A 17,628-nucleotide genomic window follows, 5' to 3' on the forward strand; every position below is an offset into this window, starting at 1 on the left:
AAAACTTTCAGTCTTAAACTGAATAATCTGAAATTACAACACAACCTGAAACTGATTTCTTATTTAAGTACATTTTTTTCATCCAGTACATTTTTATTCTCATTCTATATTAAGGAGGATGGAAGGAGCTAAAGTGGTTCACAAGTAAGGCAAAAATGCACATTATTTCAGATGCTCTGAAATGTTAAGGAGGACTAGTCACAAAAAACTATAGAAGATGAAAGTTATCATTTAAGAAAAAAAGAGAGTGAAACAATACATGTGTGTCTTGATTTCAGATCTATTACTGGAGAGTGTTCCTCTCAAGCCTGGGGCTTGGAGGTTTATCTTCCAATTGGCACTTAAAATGCAGGAAAAGCTTTCTAAATGTCATTTTCAGTTTTGAATTGACTATGATCAGGATAATGGAGTGCATGGAAGGATATGCTCCAGCTACAACTAAGGATACTGCAACTTTCACAACATCTTTACTTTGAGATGTCGACAGTATCAATAGAATTTGAGCTACAAAACTGGAAAGATACAGGATTAAGAAAGAAATAATGGATTTAATAGCAGTTAGGTGAACATCTATCATAGCATCCCTGAAAGTATCTGCATAGCATTGCATTGTCTTTCTGTGTTTCCACAGAGAAGTAATTAACAGAGCTGAGGTCACCACGGAGATTACTAGAGGGAAAAAGCAACCTACAAAGTAAAGAAGCAGCAAGTAGAGATGTGAACTATCCCAGTCCGTGATATGAGCTGTGCTGTTTTCTCTGCAGTTCCCTGTTGAGCTGCACAGGTAAGTGCTGGGTGTAATCCATAGTAAAGGAAGAGAAGTCATAGAGGAGATCACCAGCGATCCAAGAAGAAGCCATGGGACCATCCCAGCTATTCTGCGCTTGACTTGCAGCAGCAGCCAGTGGGTGATGTTGATTATTTTTACACAGTACAGCACGTAGAGCCACGTACTGAACCACAAGCTGCTGTGGTTTACAAACATCCACACAGCACCAAAGTCCTTGTACACTGAAGCCAGCTTTAACACATCTGCAAAGTAGAGACTGTGGATGTGCATCAGGACCGTCACCTGCAAGATAAATCTTGATGTGCTCAGAAAGATCAGGATCATGTCAGCAGAAGATGTTTTTTTGCTTTTGATCCAGTTAATGATATTAACAGTTGTAATAAATCCATTTCCAATGGATCCAAGAACAACTTCAACAGCTACAATGCTCATTGAAATGATAAGAATTGGTGGCAGCATCTTGCTGCTTTGGTCACTCCTGCCTGATTAGCTTTTGTAGCTGTGCAGGAAGCTGAACTGTTCTGATGGTATCTGGCTAGTCCCAGCTCTTACCTGCTCACCTTATATCTAGGAACAAAAAGACATCTGGAAATTACAGTGATAAATTATTGATGTTCTTCCTGAATGTGCAAATCAGAAAGATTTATTAATTAACTCTAAATGTGTAAGATTTGCCTATGTTTTTCCTTAGGGGTGTGAAATAGCCAGCTGTATCAACTTACCCATCTTGTGTCCAATTATTTAGACAATTATTTATTCTTATCTAGAGTGACAGAAAGCTCTGTGGCTCTCTGGTTACAGCAGTACCCGACAATGTGGAGCATTGCACCACAAAATGAATGCAACATGAAATCCAACAGAGGCACCACTATATCTCAGCAAAGACATCTTTTATTGTTACTAGCATCTTTCAGGCTGCATTGAAGGTTTATAAATTATAACTAGACCAATTGCTTGCAACCACTTTAACAAGGAGAAAATTATACAGCCTCCAGCCCTATTTCAGAGGAGCACTTAAGACAACAAGGCTGTATTTTTCCAAGGATTATTGCTACATTTAGCTGACCACTTCTTGTATGTAGTCACACAAATGGGATCAAAAGATGACGGTAACCCATGTGCAGAGGACAGGCTGGTCAAGCAGAGCAGTCCACCTGGCAGAACCCTGTTAAAAACTCCACCCTCTGCAGCTGTTTCACTGTCTCAACTTCTACCTCACCTGCATGCCACACAGTTTGATAGTGAATTTAGACCTGTTCTGCTTTATAGACTGAAAACGTGGCATCCATCCTCATCCATGTCTTTCTCTGATGCTATAATGGGCACAGTCCAGAGCAGGGACGAGCCTCACTGGTCTGCATCCTGCATTAGTCCTTATTTATAAACAAATATGTCTGGTTTAGAGAACAATGTGTCCTCACCTTCTCCATCCCAGACCCATGAATCCAAGCTATGAATATAATATTGGAAAATTTATATTGTCAATATATTATTTCTTGGAATAGAGAATTATGAAATACAATGAGGACTATGACAACAGGGTGAGAAGCAGCTCACATCATTAGGCCACTGGGAAAAGTCTGCAAGTTTTTTGGCAGTAAAATACTTACTGATTTTGTGGGAAAGTTGATATATATTTCTGGGGTCCATTTTTCAACAAAGTAAAATCTTTTAAGGTAAAAGATAAACTGAGCTTCTCATCTGGACATATTAAGAATTGTCAGTTGGATTTACTTGTTACCATTACTTTTATGCTTCAAGTTTTTTGTTGAAATTGTAAGAAAATAATAAGTTAATGCTTATTCATTCACCTATTGAAATTAAAAGCTAGGTTTAAAGTCTTCATAGTTTTTGTTTCTGTAAGTAGTTATTGATATTAAAGTTAGATTTCATTTTAGGTCCTTGTAATCTTAAAAACTAGGAGGTTTTTTTCTCTAAAACATGAATATATTTTTGTCATCACAACAATGCAAATTGTAAAAAAAAATGAGACATATTTACGAAACATTGTATATAAATTTCAGATTTTAAAAGCCCAAAAGAATAAAAAAAAACAAGCAAACAAACAAATTTAAACTAAGAACACATTGGTCTGTTTACTTTTTCTAACATTCTTTACCAGAAGTATTCAAGTGGAAAAGGAATATCTTACTAAGGAAAAATAAATCCCAAAGTCTAACTCAATGACTAGTGTGCATTTTAAATTTACATGCCTAGAGTTTTCTGTATACAGAATGTGCATTACATGACTATAGTAGTCAGTTACTCCAAAAATGTTGTTTTTAAGTTACTCAAGGGAAGATGAAACTAACACTTTATTTTTACATACTTATGAAAAACAGCACTACAATTATGAAGTGGGAGAATCTAAATGAGAAAATACATTCTAGAAAAGTGCATGACTGAAGCAAAATCTCAGATATTCCTACAGTTACAAAATTCTGTTCTGTCTTTGCATCATAAACTAGAATTTGAAAGAAAACCACATCTGAGCTTTATCTGCTTATTTCATATTCCTGTGTATGAGGCCCAAAGTGGAAACAGTCTGCTGAGAACAAAGTAAGATTCTTACAAAAGAGCATTCCACCCCTGTGAACTCCCACCAGGCCCTTCAGAGAGTAGCTGCCACTCAAACTATGCATCCTGGTAATATTTAATCCTTGACTTGGGTAAAGGAAAGCGCCTGTTCCCCAGTGCTCTATCAGCAACCTCAGTCTAATGTGCTCTGCTCTCAGGAATGGCTCTAAGTTTTGTCTTGCTTTGTGCCTCAGTAGCTCAGGAGCTCCACAATAAACTGCTATGATCTCCAAGGATTCTCCAGAGGATAAGTTCACTCATGGATGCTGGTGACACACACAGGCAGGCACCAAGATACAACAGGCTGGTTTATGTGCCACAGCAACTTGACCAGACCTGACACTGGTTCTAGACTGGAAATTATCATCATCTCATCCTCTGGTTTGCAGATCCTTGAAAGTGCTCCTTCCCCTTCTTGCTCCTTCCTGACCTCACTGATAGGGTTGCCATATTTATGCACATAAGCAGAACTCCTTTTGAGCTACTGAGTTAATCATCATGGTCAGACCAGATTTAACCAGCAGAGGTAGCACAAGAGACCCTAAAGTATATCAGACTTCCTTGAGCTTATCCTCTGAGAGAGCTTGAGTGAATTAATAAAAGCAATTGAGTCACAAAGTAAAGCAGGCAGGAATTTCTTAAAAATAACCACAGTGCAATGTTAGTGTGACATAAATTATAAATACTAGAGAAAAGTGTCTGAATTTACAACAATTTCCCTTGGAACATAAATCTCAGTGTACCCAGAGAAGTCAGGTTCAGCTCACAGAGAGCACCTTTCCTCCTTTGATTCATGCATTCTAATTAACAACAGCAATAAATACGATTCACACAATCCATACAAGAGTTTTAATTGCTGAAGTAGTAGAGAAGTTTTTGCAGCAGAACGAGCAATCTCCAAATCTTGTGAAGCACTGCCTGTTCAGCTCATGCGAGATCCACAATGCACCAATTAGTGGTATGTGGTTGACCTTTTGCTATTTTACTGTGAGCAAGAAGCATGTGAATACAATACTGAAAGATTTATCTATGATATTGTTCAGAAAACTGCATGCCTTGGAAATGTTGCTAATGAATCATCCCACTATGGTCACAGTTTCACAATTTTTAGTGAAAAGTAATTGTCTATGGCTTCATTGAGGAGAGAAGAAATTACAACTAGTCCAATATGACTGTTTTTTTCTTCTTTTAAATTTGTTGCTACTATTTTTGAAGAGCTTTAGTTTGGGCGTGATGTGACAGGTACTCAGGTTGGCACCAGCCTTTGGTATCCTCATTCAGCTCTCATGCTGCAGTGTACCATTTGGGGCCATCATCAGAACCAATCAAAATGCAGATCAAATTTAAACATTTACAGCTTTATAATGTGATAGTTGCAGCACATTCAGAAAACAAAGAAAGAACCAAACCTCAACATGTTAGAGATGCACAGGGTTCAGGAGATCATATAGCACCTTTCAGTGTCCAAAGTCACTAAAGGACAGGGACTTTTGACAAGGGTGTGGAGTGATAGGAGAAGGGGGTAATGGCTTTTAACAGAAATAGGGTAGATACAGTTGAGATATTAGGAAGAAATTCTTCCCCGTAATGGTGGTTAGGCACTGGAACACGTTGTCCAGAGAGGCTGGGGTCTCCCTATCCCTGGATGTCTCAGGGTCAGGCTGGATAAAGCCTTGAGCAACCTGATCTGCTGGAAATTGTCCCTGCCTATGGAAGTGGGGGTTGGAACTAGGTGGTCTTTTAAGTTTCTCTCAACTCAAATAATTCTGTGATTCCATGATAACTCAGTGGGATCCTATAGTCTTCCTCCTGTCTTCTATCTAAAGGCAAAATAATAGCCAGATGTAATCCTGGAATTTCATTTTGAGATTATATCCAGAGAGAAAAATCATAGAAGAATTTCAACTTTTTACTTACATCTGAATAATACTATGACTTTTCGGCAAGTGTTATCCGTTTGCTGATGACTAGTGTGTAATTCTACCAAAACCAAATTACAGAATTCGCAAAATAATTCAAGAAACCAAGAATGAACATTACCTTGGTCAAAAAGATTCCATTTCCTGATGGAAAGAGACAAGGACCTGAGAATAATTTATTATTTTTTGTTCATCCCTTGTAATAGAAAAAAAAAAAGAAAAAAAAATGTTTTATTTTGTCTTAGAGGAAGGACACTGCTTTCCAGACAACCATAGTTAATTAAATTCTGGTGGTGTAAGAGGCTACAAGAGCCTCATGACATTTGTTCACCTCTACATCATGAGCTCCTTAGCAAATAAGCTTTTTTACAACCTGTAGTAAATTGCACGTAGCATTTATTGTATCGTAAAGTCCATCTCTAATGGAAACCTCTGAGCACCAGCATAAGACAATGAAGTACAACTAGTATTAAGATCCTTATAGTAAATAATTGAGTAAAACAAATCATGAGAGAATATGTCTTGTAAAAGATGCACAAACTAGCCTACAAAAGAAAACTTGCAAAGGTTGTGTAGCAGAGCCATCAACATCTGTGTTTAACAAACATGGCCAGAATCAGCATTTTTGGTTCTACTAATGGCTTGTTGCATCTGTAACGCTTTTAAAAACGGTTCGTCAAGTGTTCCTCACCTGTTTGACAAAGTATAGAAGGCTTGTGAATCTCAGTAAAATTTCCTGTCTATGGAAAACAGCAATAAATTATGCTGCTGTTTAACACATCCCAGACTTGATAGTGTACAAAGAAGTAATGTTGCAAAATATCTCCAAAATGAGTGTGAAAGGGTGATAATCTATTTTACCATTAATTTGCAAGTTGTCACACTGCTGTCATTATTGTACTGGAGATAATGGACTGTTAATTTCAGTACCACAAAATTATTATTATTTTTAAGAGTGACTGTCAAAATTGGAAACCCCAACAGACTCAACTAATGAAAAGAGTCCTCTGAAATTCATGCAAGGGGTCAAGAAGATCAAACCATGTAAAACATATGAAAAGGAAGATGCAGCTTTAATTTTAAAGAGGTAAGAATGAACACATATCCCAAAAGCAAGGAGCAGGCAATAGCAACATGCTAGTAAGGTTTATCAGTTGATCCTTGCCATTATCAAAAGGAGATTAACATAAATGTTCATTAATTCAAGATAATATTTGTAAAGATGAGTTTATAGTTTATACTATACAAAGTATGAAAGGTTTGTAGACCTCCTCTAATACGTGTTGTTTCCTGCTATTAAGAGAGTCAACATGCCCAAACGAATAGAGTGCTTTACAGAGCCAGATTTCTCCACAAATCAAACAAGATTAAAGAAAGATTGTGAATTTGGTTTATTCTAATAAGGAAAATGTTAAAATAAAATTTGAAAAATTATAGAACAGTTAACAAGTTACTATTTGACAGTACTCTCCACTGGTCCAGCTTCTGTCTGGATTCAAGAAATTTTCTTTTCTTCTTTCCCCTCCTCAAGGGATATTTTATCTCTCTGGCTTAAACAACTCTTGTTGTTGAAATAAGAATTATTTTTTCTTATCTCCTTAACAAGACCTAAAGGTTAGACAGCTAACCTTCTGGTTTCTCCCTCCCCAAACCATATCTGCAAGTAAAAGCCTCATATTTTCCATGTCCATTACATTTTGTGGTGAGTGCATGCCTTTCCACACCACTGGATTTTCCTGTTCACAAAGCTGTCAGGGACTACAATGAAACTTCATGCAGTGATCCTTGCACTTAGACTCAGCACTTACAATTTGTGCTTAGCTTCATCCAAAGAATAAATACACATTTCTTACACAGGTGACAGACTTGTGTATTGGAGCACATTTTTGAGTCAAGTTCCTCTATCTTTTGTTATGTTTCAGATACCTTGCCACCACCAGCAGTTCTCCATTTTGTGACCCCAGTTTGGAAATAGCATTCTTAAAAGTTATCCCTATTTATGACATTCTTTTTAGCATACACCTGATTTTAAGATTGCTTATAGACTAGTAGCACCTAAAGAAAAGCACAATCCTTATAACGGATTTTTGTTATGAGTTAGGTTACTTTACTTAGCACAGTTTGTGTAGATACAATGCATGAAACAGAGCCCATTTGTAATTTTCATTGCCACTCCAGCTACCTTCCTTCATTATTTATTCTTGAATAAAGAAAAAATCTCTAGGAAGTGATAAAAATAACATACAAAAGAGTGCTAAAGTTACTTTCAGTTTCTTACAGTGCAGTGGTGGACTGAAAAAAGGAGATATATTGAAGAATTAAATCATTTTCTAAAATATAAAAAAATGACCTTATGACAACATTTTTAAACGTTCATGTTCATTTTCATGTAAACTGCTTCATATATCATGTTACACCTAAAAGAAATTGTCTTTGACATTCTTTTAGGAATGTAGTCGTAGTCTTCGTAAATGATAACTGAAACTGAGAAAAAATATAAATCTCTGATTCCTTTTGCAATAAATCTATCAAACAGAAACACTCAGTGAAAAATGTTATGTGATGATATCATTAAAGAATTTAACATCAGGATACTGCACAGACAACCCCAAATAAATAATTTTTTCATTAAAAAAAATTAAGTGCCTAATTTTTGCCAAATCTATAACTTTAATGTAAATGTGCCTTTTAGTATATAGAAGTATTAAGGCCATAAGATTTTTTTGCAGGCCATCACCACTTTAGCATCATTGGCAAACAGCCTCACACTGACTGATGCTGGGTTCACTTGTGTTTGTATAACCAATGTGCCATTTTGACAGCCAACTGCAATTCAAATCCTGTTGTCAATATTCTGCACCACCTGTGATGCAAATTTAAATTAATCCTGATTTCCATGGCTTCTAGCACTGACTCTAGCAGAGACAGAATATTATCTGTTAGGAAAAATTCACACTGGAGTTCCTCTTCATAACCAGTTTGAAGAAAGTAAAAGTGTGTATCCTGATAATATTTTTTTTTGATACACACCTATCTCAGTTACAGTCTTTGTACAATGCTGTGGTTCGGTTCACTCAGGTTTTTAGTTTGGATTCCCAAACATAGAAAAAATTAAAAAATAAACTCCAGCTCAGTCACTTGTTTTGCAGTAAGCAGATACCACATTGCTGGCAACATTTGCTTGGGGTAGCACAGTACAATGAAACCCAACATAACTGTGTCCAGATATTATTTCTCAGTGTCCTATCAGCTTTTTAACTGCATATTAATGAAATGTTACTTTGTGTGATTACTGGAGCTAGGAGTGAACGATGCATGAATTAGAAAGTTGACAAGCCCTTGAGAAAGTGCTCTGCACAATGACATATCTGCTTACTCTATTCAAACAGTGACATTTTTCCTAAGTGACAAGGATGGAGAAAAATTATGGTCTCTTCCTAGGACTGATTTGGAATATATTCAAAATCACAAAATTCTTGTGCATTTTTTCCGTATATTTTAGGTTAAAATGTAAAAATCACAAGATCAATTTATCCAGTTAGAAATTAATTTCTACATATGGACTTTTTCTGGGACAGTTATAATCACACTTCCATAAAGTGAAGCACTAACTAAATTTTTCAGCAAGGAAGAATAGACAGGTGTGGAGGTTATAATTTGTGGGTGCACAAAAAACTCATATAAGAAGCTCAATAGGGTTGATGATTTATTGTCTATTCCAGTACATGAAATAGGTGACATCAGAGGAAAGAGAAGTTAAAGACAAACAAAATAAGGTGATTTTCCACATAACACAGAGGGAAGATGTGGAACTCCTTGTCATAAGATATATCTGCAAGAAAATTGTGCATGGATTCAAAGGATGAACAGACAAGCACACAGGAACAAAATCAATTGGGTGTAACTTAAATACATAAAAACCATTTCTGGTTCACATAATTCCTGTAAAAGTTTAATGTCTGTGAGAGTAACAGGAGCAAGTAGAATTTATATTTGCCCTGTTTGTGCAACCTTCCCTCAGCTCTCTGCTGCTATCAAGAAGAAATAATTACACAGGCAGAACTTTGGTCCCAAACAATGTGACTGAAATAATGCTACTGGCTTATTCTGACTCATGATATCTTTTAACAGTTTGCAAATTATGATAAATCATGGTTTCAGTTATGTCCAACTAAAAAATATAGCCCCAGTGCCTCATCTACAATTACAGACATATCTGTGAAGAAGAGAAGACTTCAGAAGGAGCAGTTACCCTGCAAGAAAATTTGGATAGGCTGGAAGAGTAGACTAATGTAAAGCTTATGAAGTTCAACAAGTATAAGATCTTGCACCTGGCAAAACATAATCCAGGAATGCAGCAAGGCTGGGATATCTACCTCGCTGGGGAGAAGCTCTGTGAAAAAGGACCAGGAGCTTCTGGTGAACACAACCTTCATATGAGTGAACAGGGTGGTGCTACAGCAAACAAAGCCAACAAGATCGTGGGCTGCATCAGAGAGCTTCAGCAGCAGAGATTAAGAAATCATTACACCACTCTGCTCAGTGCTTTCCAGAGAACACCTGGAAATTAATTTTTGTCCCCTCTATACAAAAAAAAAAATTGTGTGAACAGGCTGGAGAGGATCCAAAGAGCCAAAATGATTATCCAAGGACTGAAAAGTGTGCCATGTGAGGAAAGACTGAGAGAATTGCTTTGTTCAAACTTGAGAAAACAAGACTTAGGGGAGACCTTGTCACCATGATCCAGTATTTAAAGGCTGGCTACAAAGAAGGTTTCCTTTTACAAGGGGTGCCATGGAATAGATGAGTGGTATAAATTACTCCTGGGGAGATTCTGGTTTAACCTAGAGGAACGTTTTTCACAGAGGGGAAAATCAGCCATTGGAATAATCTGCCTAGGCAAGAGGTGTATTCCCAAATGTTGGACACTTTGAAGTTTTAGTTGGACCAAGTGCTGGGCCATCTTGTCTAGACTTGTGGTTTTGCTTTTGCCATGGAAGGTTGGACAAGATAATCCTTCATGTCTCCTTCCAACCTGGCATTCTATGATTCTATTATGGATTCTATTTAGATTAGGAAATGAACGTGACCTGGATCCCAGAAAACCCTTTAATCCTGTTGTGCCAAAGGCTGTAAATACATATACACCAGTAAGAGCAATTTTGTCTCATGTAGCATATGGACAGAATTAGTTCCAACCACAATTTTATTTGCTTCAGAATGGCCTCTCAAATGAAACAATTCTGTTCATTCAGAAAGATTCACATTGCTGTTTCAACTCATTGCTCTTCATATCCAGCAATAAAGCAGAAGCTCAAATTCTGATTCAGTTGTATGACTAGCACAGTAAAATACAGTGAAATTAATCTTGGTTTACAGTGCAGTAAACAAGAGACTAAAGCTCATTTCAGAAATAGCAATTAGTTATTCACTTCAGTCCCAATTATTGTTTTTTATTACAGAACACCTCATTTTTTTTTAGATCCTATTTCCAACAGTGTTCAAATATTTTGTGTTTAGCTTTATTATGCACATCTGTCTAAATCCATAACTTGCACAGAGAAAGAAAGAGCTTAAAAAGCTCTCCAAGATCTTTGCTGCACATTTTATTTTCCCAGACTTCAATTTTTAAAGATTATTATTACTTGGGATGAGAAGAAAGTAGGAATACCCCAAAAATATTGACAGTTTTCTTCAAATTCTGAATATCAAAACCTGTAATTAGCTTTCATGGCTGGACAGGTCGGATTGCTGATTGCAATGATATAATAATAAAAAAGTGAAATAAGGGCACAATTCAGTGATACATTTGAGACTGTGTAATGTCTCCCCATGGCAGAAAATGGTTTATCCTGCTTCTATCAGCTGCTGCTGGTTTGCTTATGCCAGAGCTAGTGCCCAGCTAGTCCCTCATCATGGGGATTTTTCACTGAACTGACAGAAAATTTACACTCCAAAACAAGTGTGTGTATTCTGCAAACCTAACAAATTAAATCAGCTCAGTGAAATCACAGAGATGAGCACCAGAGGCAGCTCCCAGGTGGTGCAGCTGGGAGCAGGGCTGAGGAGCGTCTGGGAGAAGAGAGGGCAAAACAGAGCTGCTCTTTACAGCCACAGCACATGGACACACAGATGGACTCAACTGTACCATGCAAATATGCAACAGCACACTTCTGGCAGGCTGCAGCATAATCTTCACAGTGTTTCATAAACAACTTCAGGCACCAATTAACTATTTTGTCTTAAGGTCCCCTGGGCCCCAGGCAAGAAAGATGCTCTGTGCTGTAGATCCAGCCAATCTGCTCTGTGTGGGGACACCAGGTCATTTTGGTTATTTTGCTGTAGGGCCAAGGATCCATCTGTGTGTACTAAGCAGCTTAAGCCAATGTGTTCACATTCTGAATGGATTAAAAATAACAGTCTCTGTGTGGAAGCTTTAAAATGCTGTTTAAAACCTAACCTTCATCAGCCTCTTATCTCAGATTAATCTTTTATCTATTCTACTTACCTTTATTCTCAAATCAAAGTTGGTTAAGGATGGGTTTCAAATTTAAAGCTTATTTATAGATGTATTAAAACAGTGTTATTTCACCATTTCAGGAGCCTAATACCGTTTTCAATTAACCAAACTTACACTAGATGTTACAGAAATGCAGTTTTTCCCCTTCTTTCTTTACTCTTAGACAGAGTAATTTAAGACTCAGAGTGATTTAAGGGATAATTTTTCCATGTGTATTTGAGAGACAGAGATTTGAATCAAGTCAAAATTTATGGACTGAGAGCTTCTAGAGTTGTTTTGTGAGAGACTGAAAGCACTTCTGATTTAAGCTATAGATACAACAATTCCAGAGGTTTATTTGAAACCCAGACCATCAGTATATTATACTTATTTCCCTCCCATCCCCCATTCCTCCTTCTGCACCTTTATTATGGACAAGGTTCCATCGCATCTCCTTCATTCAGGAAAAGCTTGGGTCTGACTTTTATAATTGACATCACTTATCAAGTCACAGCAGCTACGTGCTCCTCTTCAACTCCTCTCCCTTTTCTGGCTGAGCCAGAAGGTCAATTGGATGACTAAGGACAGTAAAACCCAATTTGTCATTCTGCTATGCTTCACCAGGCTGCCTTGCTATTTTTAAGTCCCTCTTCCTATGGTGGCATGTTCTTGTCCCCATATTTCACTGTCTCCCAGGGGAACATCCATCCTCTGATCTGATACCACCTTGCCCCCTAGTGACAATTCTCGTTCTTCTCTCCATATAGCTCCTGCAGGCCTGACTTCATTTTCTGCAGCATTACCTGTTATTTGTACGGGTTTTGTTTTGTTTCGTTTTGGGTTTAGAACACACTCCTTTTTTTTATATTGGAAAGAAAAGTTTATTAATTCTATCTCTTTGTGATATCTAGTTGAGCCAGGTTCATTTTGGCTCCAGTCTGCTAGAAGAGCCCAAGTTTCTGTGCTGCTCTCAACCACAACAATTTGTATATGAATTCTTCCAAGAAAGAGTTGTGCCACAGAGTTTAGTTATGAGAGAAATCAGCAGTGGCTTTGCCTGTCAGCATGGAGGCAGATGGGCAATGATATCTGCCACATAGGAAATTCATTGGGAAATGGGAGGCATAATAAAGGTTGGGAAGAAAAGTGCTAATGCAAGTCACTGATAACCTGAAGGCCCAGAGGGGAGTGTCGCTGGTACATCCTGACAAACTTAGTGTGATGGGCTAGGCTCTGACTCTGGTTTTGACTGAGTTAATCCAGGCCCTTTCCTTTTCACTTCCACTTAACAGAATGTTATAAAACCAGCAGAGAGATCTCCTGTGTTTGTGGGAAATGCTCAGTGGGGAGTTTGTCACCATTCTTTCCAAACAAAAAATTCTGACTTTACATTAAGGTGGTCATTGGAAGTGCTACCTTCACTCAGGGTTCAGATTCAGCATAATCCTACACATTAAGGAGGTATCTGTGTTTTGTGTCTGCTAAATATAATTTCCAAAGGCAATAGCTTCTAGTGAGACCTCCAGAATCCCTTTCGCCAGTGCATGCAATCTGTCTCTACTACATAATCTCTAAAGAAATAAATAAATAAACAAAAGGTTATATGGGCTTAGAGCAATCCTTATGTGCCCAAGTCAGTGGGAAAACCCAGATGGCAGTTCATTGCCTAAAAATATTTTATTGTGATAACTGCCTATTAAACACCCTCAAATCAGAGGCAGTACTGTAAAAACATTTCACTGTCCTTGTTTAATACCAACACTGCAAATAAAGCAATGTGAAATATTTCTTCCAAACTATTTCATTCAGTTAATGAAATACTATTTTGTCTTGCTTGGCTTGGACTCATTGTTTTAATTCTGTTCTGTTCAAACCTTTTAGATTTGCTGTGATACAAAAGTGCTTCATAAGGTGTGAGGCTAGTGGGGATTAATACAAGAAATCAATATATACATTACATATCTGCCCCACACTAGTGGGGATTCTGCATGAAGGACAGCACATCAATTTCCAAATGTTGAACATGATGGTGGGCGAGGTATCCTCAGATTTTTAGAAATAGTTACTGGATCTTTTTGTGTGATCCAAGAAGCAATTACCTCCATGAGCTGTACCAAGATAGTTTTCACTAACAAGTACTTCATTTTAGAGTCTGGTTCATTGTGGCTTCTTTTTTTTTTTTTTTTTTTTTCCTTCACAGTCATCTGGGCAATCTTCTGTTTTCAGAATCCCAATATACAACTGTATTTTTCTAAGATAAAAGACACTAATAGGATCCTTGATAAAGATATGCAACAGAAAACAATGTAGGCTGTTGGCAGTTTCTAAATCTCCCTGCTGGTTCACTGTATACCATTATTCTCCGTGCCATGACATTTACTGCTGCTCATGAGAGATGCTGTATGGGGTTGCCAAAGATGTTATCAGAGAACAACACTATTAGAGAATCTGCATGAGTGTGACCAGACAAATAATTTAACATTTTTCAGTCACCAGACTATAGTTCTTGGAAGAAAACTGTATGGTGGCAACAGCAAAGGAACAATACAAAACAAACAAGCAAAAAATATCCCAGGCCTCTGCCTGGAAGGGAGACAAACATTTTGACAAACACAGGAATTAATATAGAAGTTTTGCAGAATTGTGGCTTAGGCAGATTTGTTTTCCCAAACAGATTCATCCATCCTTAATCAGCATCCCCAGCTGTCCCTGCTGGGAAAATCTGCATCTCTTTTTCTGCTTGGTGCTGGCTGTGCTGAACTGGCATTTCTAAAAGTAATTACCCCACAAAGTGTAGTTGAACACTCAGAAATACTAATTGCTAATTCCATGCCAGCTATGCTGGTTCACCTAGCTGAAAATACCAATTCATCTCAGCAAGAGAAGCAAGAGGCATGGGGTGACAAGGGAAGCCAGGACTTTGCTAACAGGGACAGATTAGGATTCAGGATTCAGCAGCTGATTGGGGAAGGGGTGCCTGGCTGCTTATGAAATGCAGACCCAAGATACTTCAGTCCACACTTCGGAGCAGTGCTACTGTACACTGTAGAGAAGTGCTACACAAAAGAAAGCAAACTTTGTATGTGTGGGTATCTGAGTATGGACACATCTGATCAAGCTGGGGAAGGGTCTGGAGCATGAGTCATACGAGGAGTATCTGAGGGAGCTGGGGGTGTTTAGCCTGGAGAAAAATAGGTTCAAACAGGACCTTATCACTCTCCAAGCTACATGAAAGGAGGCTGTAGCCAGGTGGGGATCAGCCTCTTCTTTCAGGTAACAAGCAAGAAAATGAGAAGAAATGACCTGAAGTTGTACCAGGGGAGGTTTAGATTGGACATTAGGAAAGAGCTTTCAAGTATTGAAACAGGATGGTTCTATGGAACACAAAACTGAGCTGTTGAAAAATTAATGCTCTTATTTACTGCAAATTGTTTCTAGCAGTAAAATTCTATTGTCTCTTGAAATAATAAGTTGATGTGCAAATCAGTAACCTTAGTTGTGATCTACCTATAGTTTAGAAGCAGCGATATACTGTAGTAAGAAAGTAGTGTACAATGCTGAAATTTCAGTGCGCAACACTTTGGATCACACTGCAGCTCAGAAATATGATGGTAATGTCTGCTCTTATTTGTATTGTTTAAGTGTAATCTGCACAGCTATTATCACTGCACAGATACTCATGCACCAAATTGTCAAATTTGCATGAGAACAACAGCTGTCAAACAACAGCAATTGCAAGAAAGTACTAGGGTGAAAAGAGGCAGCTATGAATTCTCTTTGGCAAAATTACTGTATTCATCAGAATTAGCTTCTGCATGACCAAATGGGATAGAATCACATCTACAGCATGAGGGTTCCCCAAGTACACAAAAGTTAGCATTAATTAAAATGCTTATTTTCCATCTGTACTTTGGAAACTATTTCTACACAGACTGCTGTGTGTGTGCACTCCAGTAGAAAGTTTGCAATCCAGACACTTCCATTAAGATCCACTTTTTCAGTAACAAGATGTGGCACAAAAAGAACAGGCACAGCTGGGAGCAGGGGAGATCATCACTGGGTGCAAGGAGCCACTTGTGTGCCTCCAGGCCAGTTATGTGATAAATCAGCTAAAATACCTCCAGGGCCTCTGAACTCTTGGCCATGCCCATGGGCATGTCCTGTATATGTGATCAGTGACAGAGGACATCCTTGGTGACACCACAAAAGCAGAGATTGTGACAGAGCAAACAAAGTATGTACAAATAGTTCCTTACATCCATTCCCTGACACTCTGCACCTGTGCTGGGGACTTCAATGAAACAACCAACGTGGCCAGATGGGCATGGGCTTCCTTTGTCACACTTTGAGCCCATAACCATTTATTTACTTATTTATCCACTCACAGTTTATGTGCCTGCTGCAATTCATCAGTGAGATCAAACCTCTGTAGAAACATTGGTATTGGGATTGGTTTTGGTGAGATTTGGTTGGTTGGGTTGTTTTGGATTTTTTAGGGAGGTTTTGGGTTGTTGCTGTTTTGGTTTGTTTTTAATTTTCATTGCTTCTAATGTTTACATGCTTATAATACCTACATTTTAGCATGTTTTGTGATTTAACACAGCATTTAAACCCCCAGAATGATGAGGTAAAAGGCAACAACTTAAAATAGATATCTAAAATTTTGAATTATTTCTGGTATTCCTTTTACAATAAACACTGCATCTGTTATTGTTTCATTATGCTCATTGAGTACCCTTTTATTCCTATTTTTTCATTATAATTCCATACAATTCTTCTTTAAATTCTACTCTATTACATGTATTATTATCTTCTAGTACTATAGAATTATAATTTTTTTTTTTAAATAGTAGTCCATTCTGTGCTGGGGACCAGCACCCGGAATCTCTGCTGAAGCACCTGAAATCTCTTAAGCCTGAATATTTAAGCCTGAATTCAGGCACCATGAGGAGAAACCATGATCTTTGTTCTCAGGCCAAGCTGTCACCATTAGTCCCAAGAAAACTTGTTTTGTCCTTATTATTATTTATATTATTATCAGAGAGAAAACTATGATCCTTGATGCCAAAGGCTGCATCACAGCTCTAGGAAGCACTGGGATGCTGAGTGTTTCTGCCAGCTATGAATGATACATGTGAGAGGAGTGAGGTTTTTCCATGAGCAGCGTTAAAGTGGGTTTTGATCACCTGATCAAAGAGGCTGTAAATCAACACAGGCTTTAATGTAGCGAATATAAAGTTTTGTTCTTTCCCAAATGGAAGTGAGCTGCTGTATGTAGGGCAGGGCTGTTTATTACATAGTGCACTGCTTGAGTTGTCATTTTGTACGTGTGCTGAGGTGCTTCAAAAGAGTGGAAAAAAAAAGCTTGCAAATATAGTTTAAGGTTTTATTTTAAACTTTGAGGTACCTGTCTGGCTTAGATGTTTAGGCAGAAATTAGAATTCTGTGTTTCTATGATGTAAACATTAGTCTTAAACTTTGATAGGTTATAGTTTTACATTGACCTCAGCCACTGCAAGGAAGAGACTTTCATGATATATGAGGTCCATTTAAGCACCTAAAGGCTTCTAAGATGAAACTATCTCATCTCTGCTGGTCATCTAGGTCAAGAGCACTGGCTATTTTCTGTGCTAGGCATCCAAGGTATGTTGAAGGAATTGGACACTGTAAATGCCAACCTCTCCCTGCCTACTAAAGGAGAAGGTTATAGCTACCAGTGTAGAAAGAACAGATAGAGCTACCACATGCAGTCACCTTTGATCTCCTCAGAGTGCATGAACCAGAGTGTGAATGTAAGCAGAGAGTGAGTGGTGAGATCTCCAGGGATCACTACTGTACCATGT

The 17,628-nt window shown here is 37.9% G+C and overlaps 1 protein-coding gene across 1 annotated transcript; it reads right to left on the reverse strand.

Moving 5' to 3' along the window:
* Positions 1-283: 283 nt before the first annotated feature.
* LOC134548588 (taste receptor type 2 member 40-like) lies at positions 284-1,249 on the reverse strand. Its single transcript, XM_063393501.1, has one exon. It carries the CDS (start codon positions 1,247-1,249, stop codon positions 284-286), a length of 966 nt encoding a protein of 321 aa, XP_063249571.1.
* Positions 1,250-17,628: the final 16,379 nt, after the last annotated feature.

Source organism: Prinia subflava, chromosome 3, assembly GCF_021018805.1.
Source record: "Prinia subflava isolate CZ2003 ecotype Zambia chromosome 3, Cam_Psub_1.2, whole genome shotgun sequence".
NCBI classification, from domain to species: domain Eukaryota; kingdom Metazoa; phylum Chordata; class Aves; order Passeriformes; family Cisticolidae; genus Prinia; species Prinia subflava.

Coding starts and splice junctions, on each gene's coding strand:
- LOC134548588 (XM_063393501.1), bottom strand. CDS start 1,249: ATGCTGCCACCAATTCTTATCATTTCAATGAGCATTGTAGCTGTTGAA.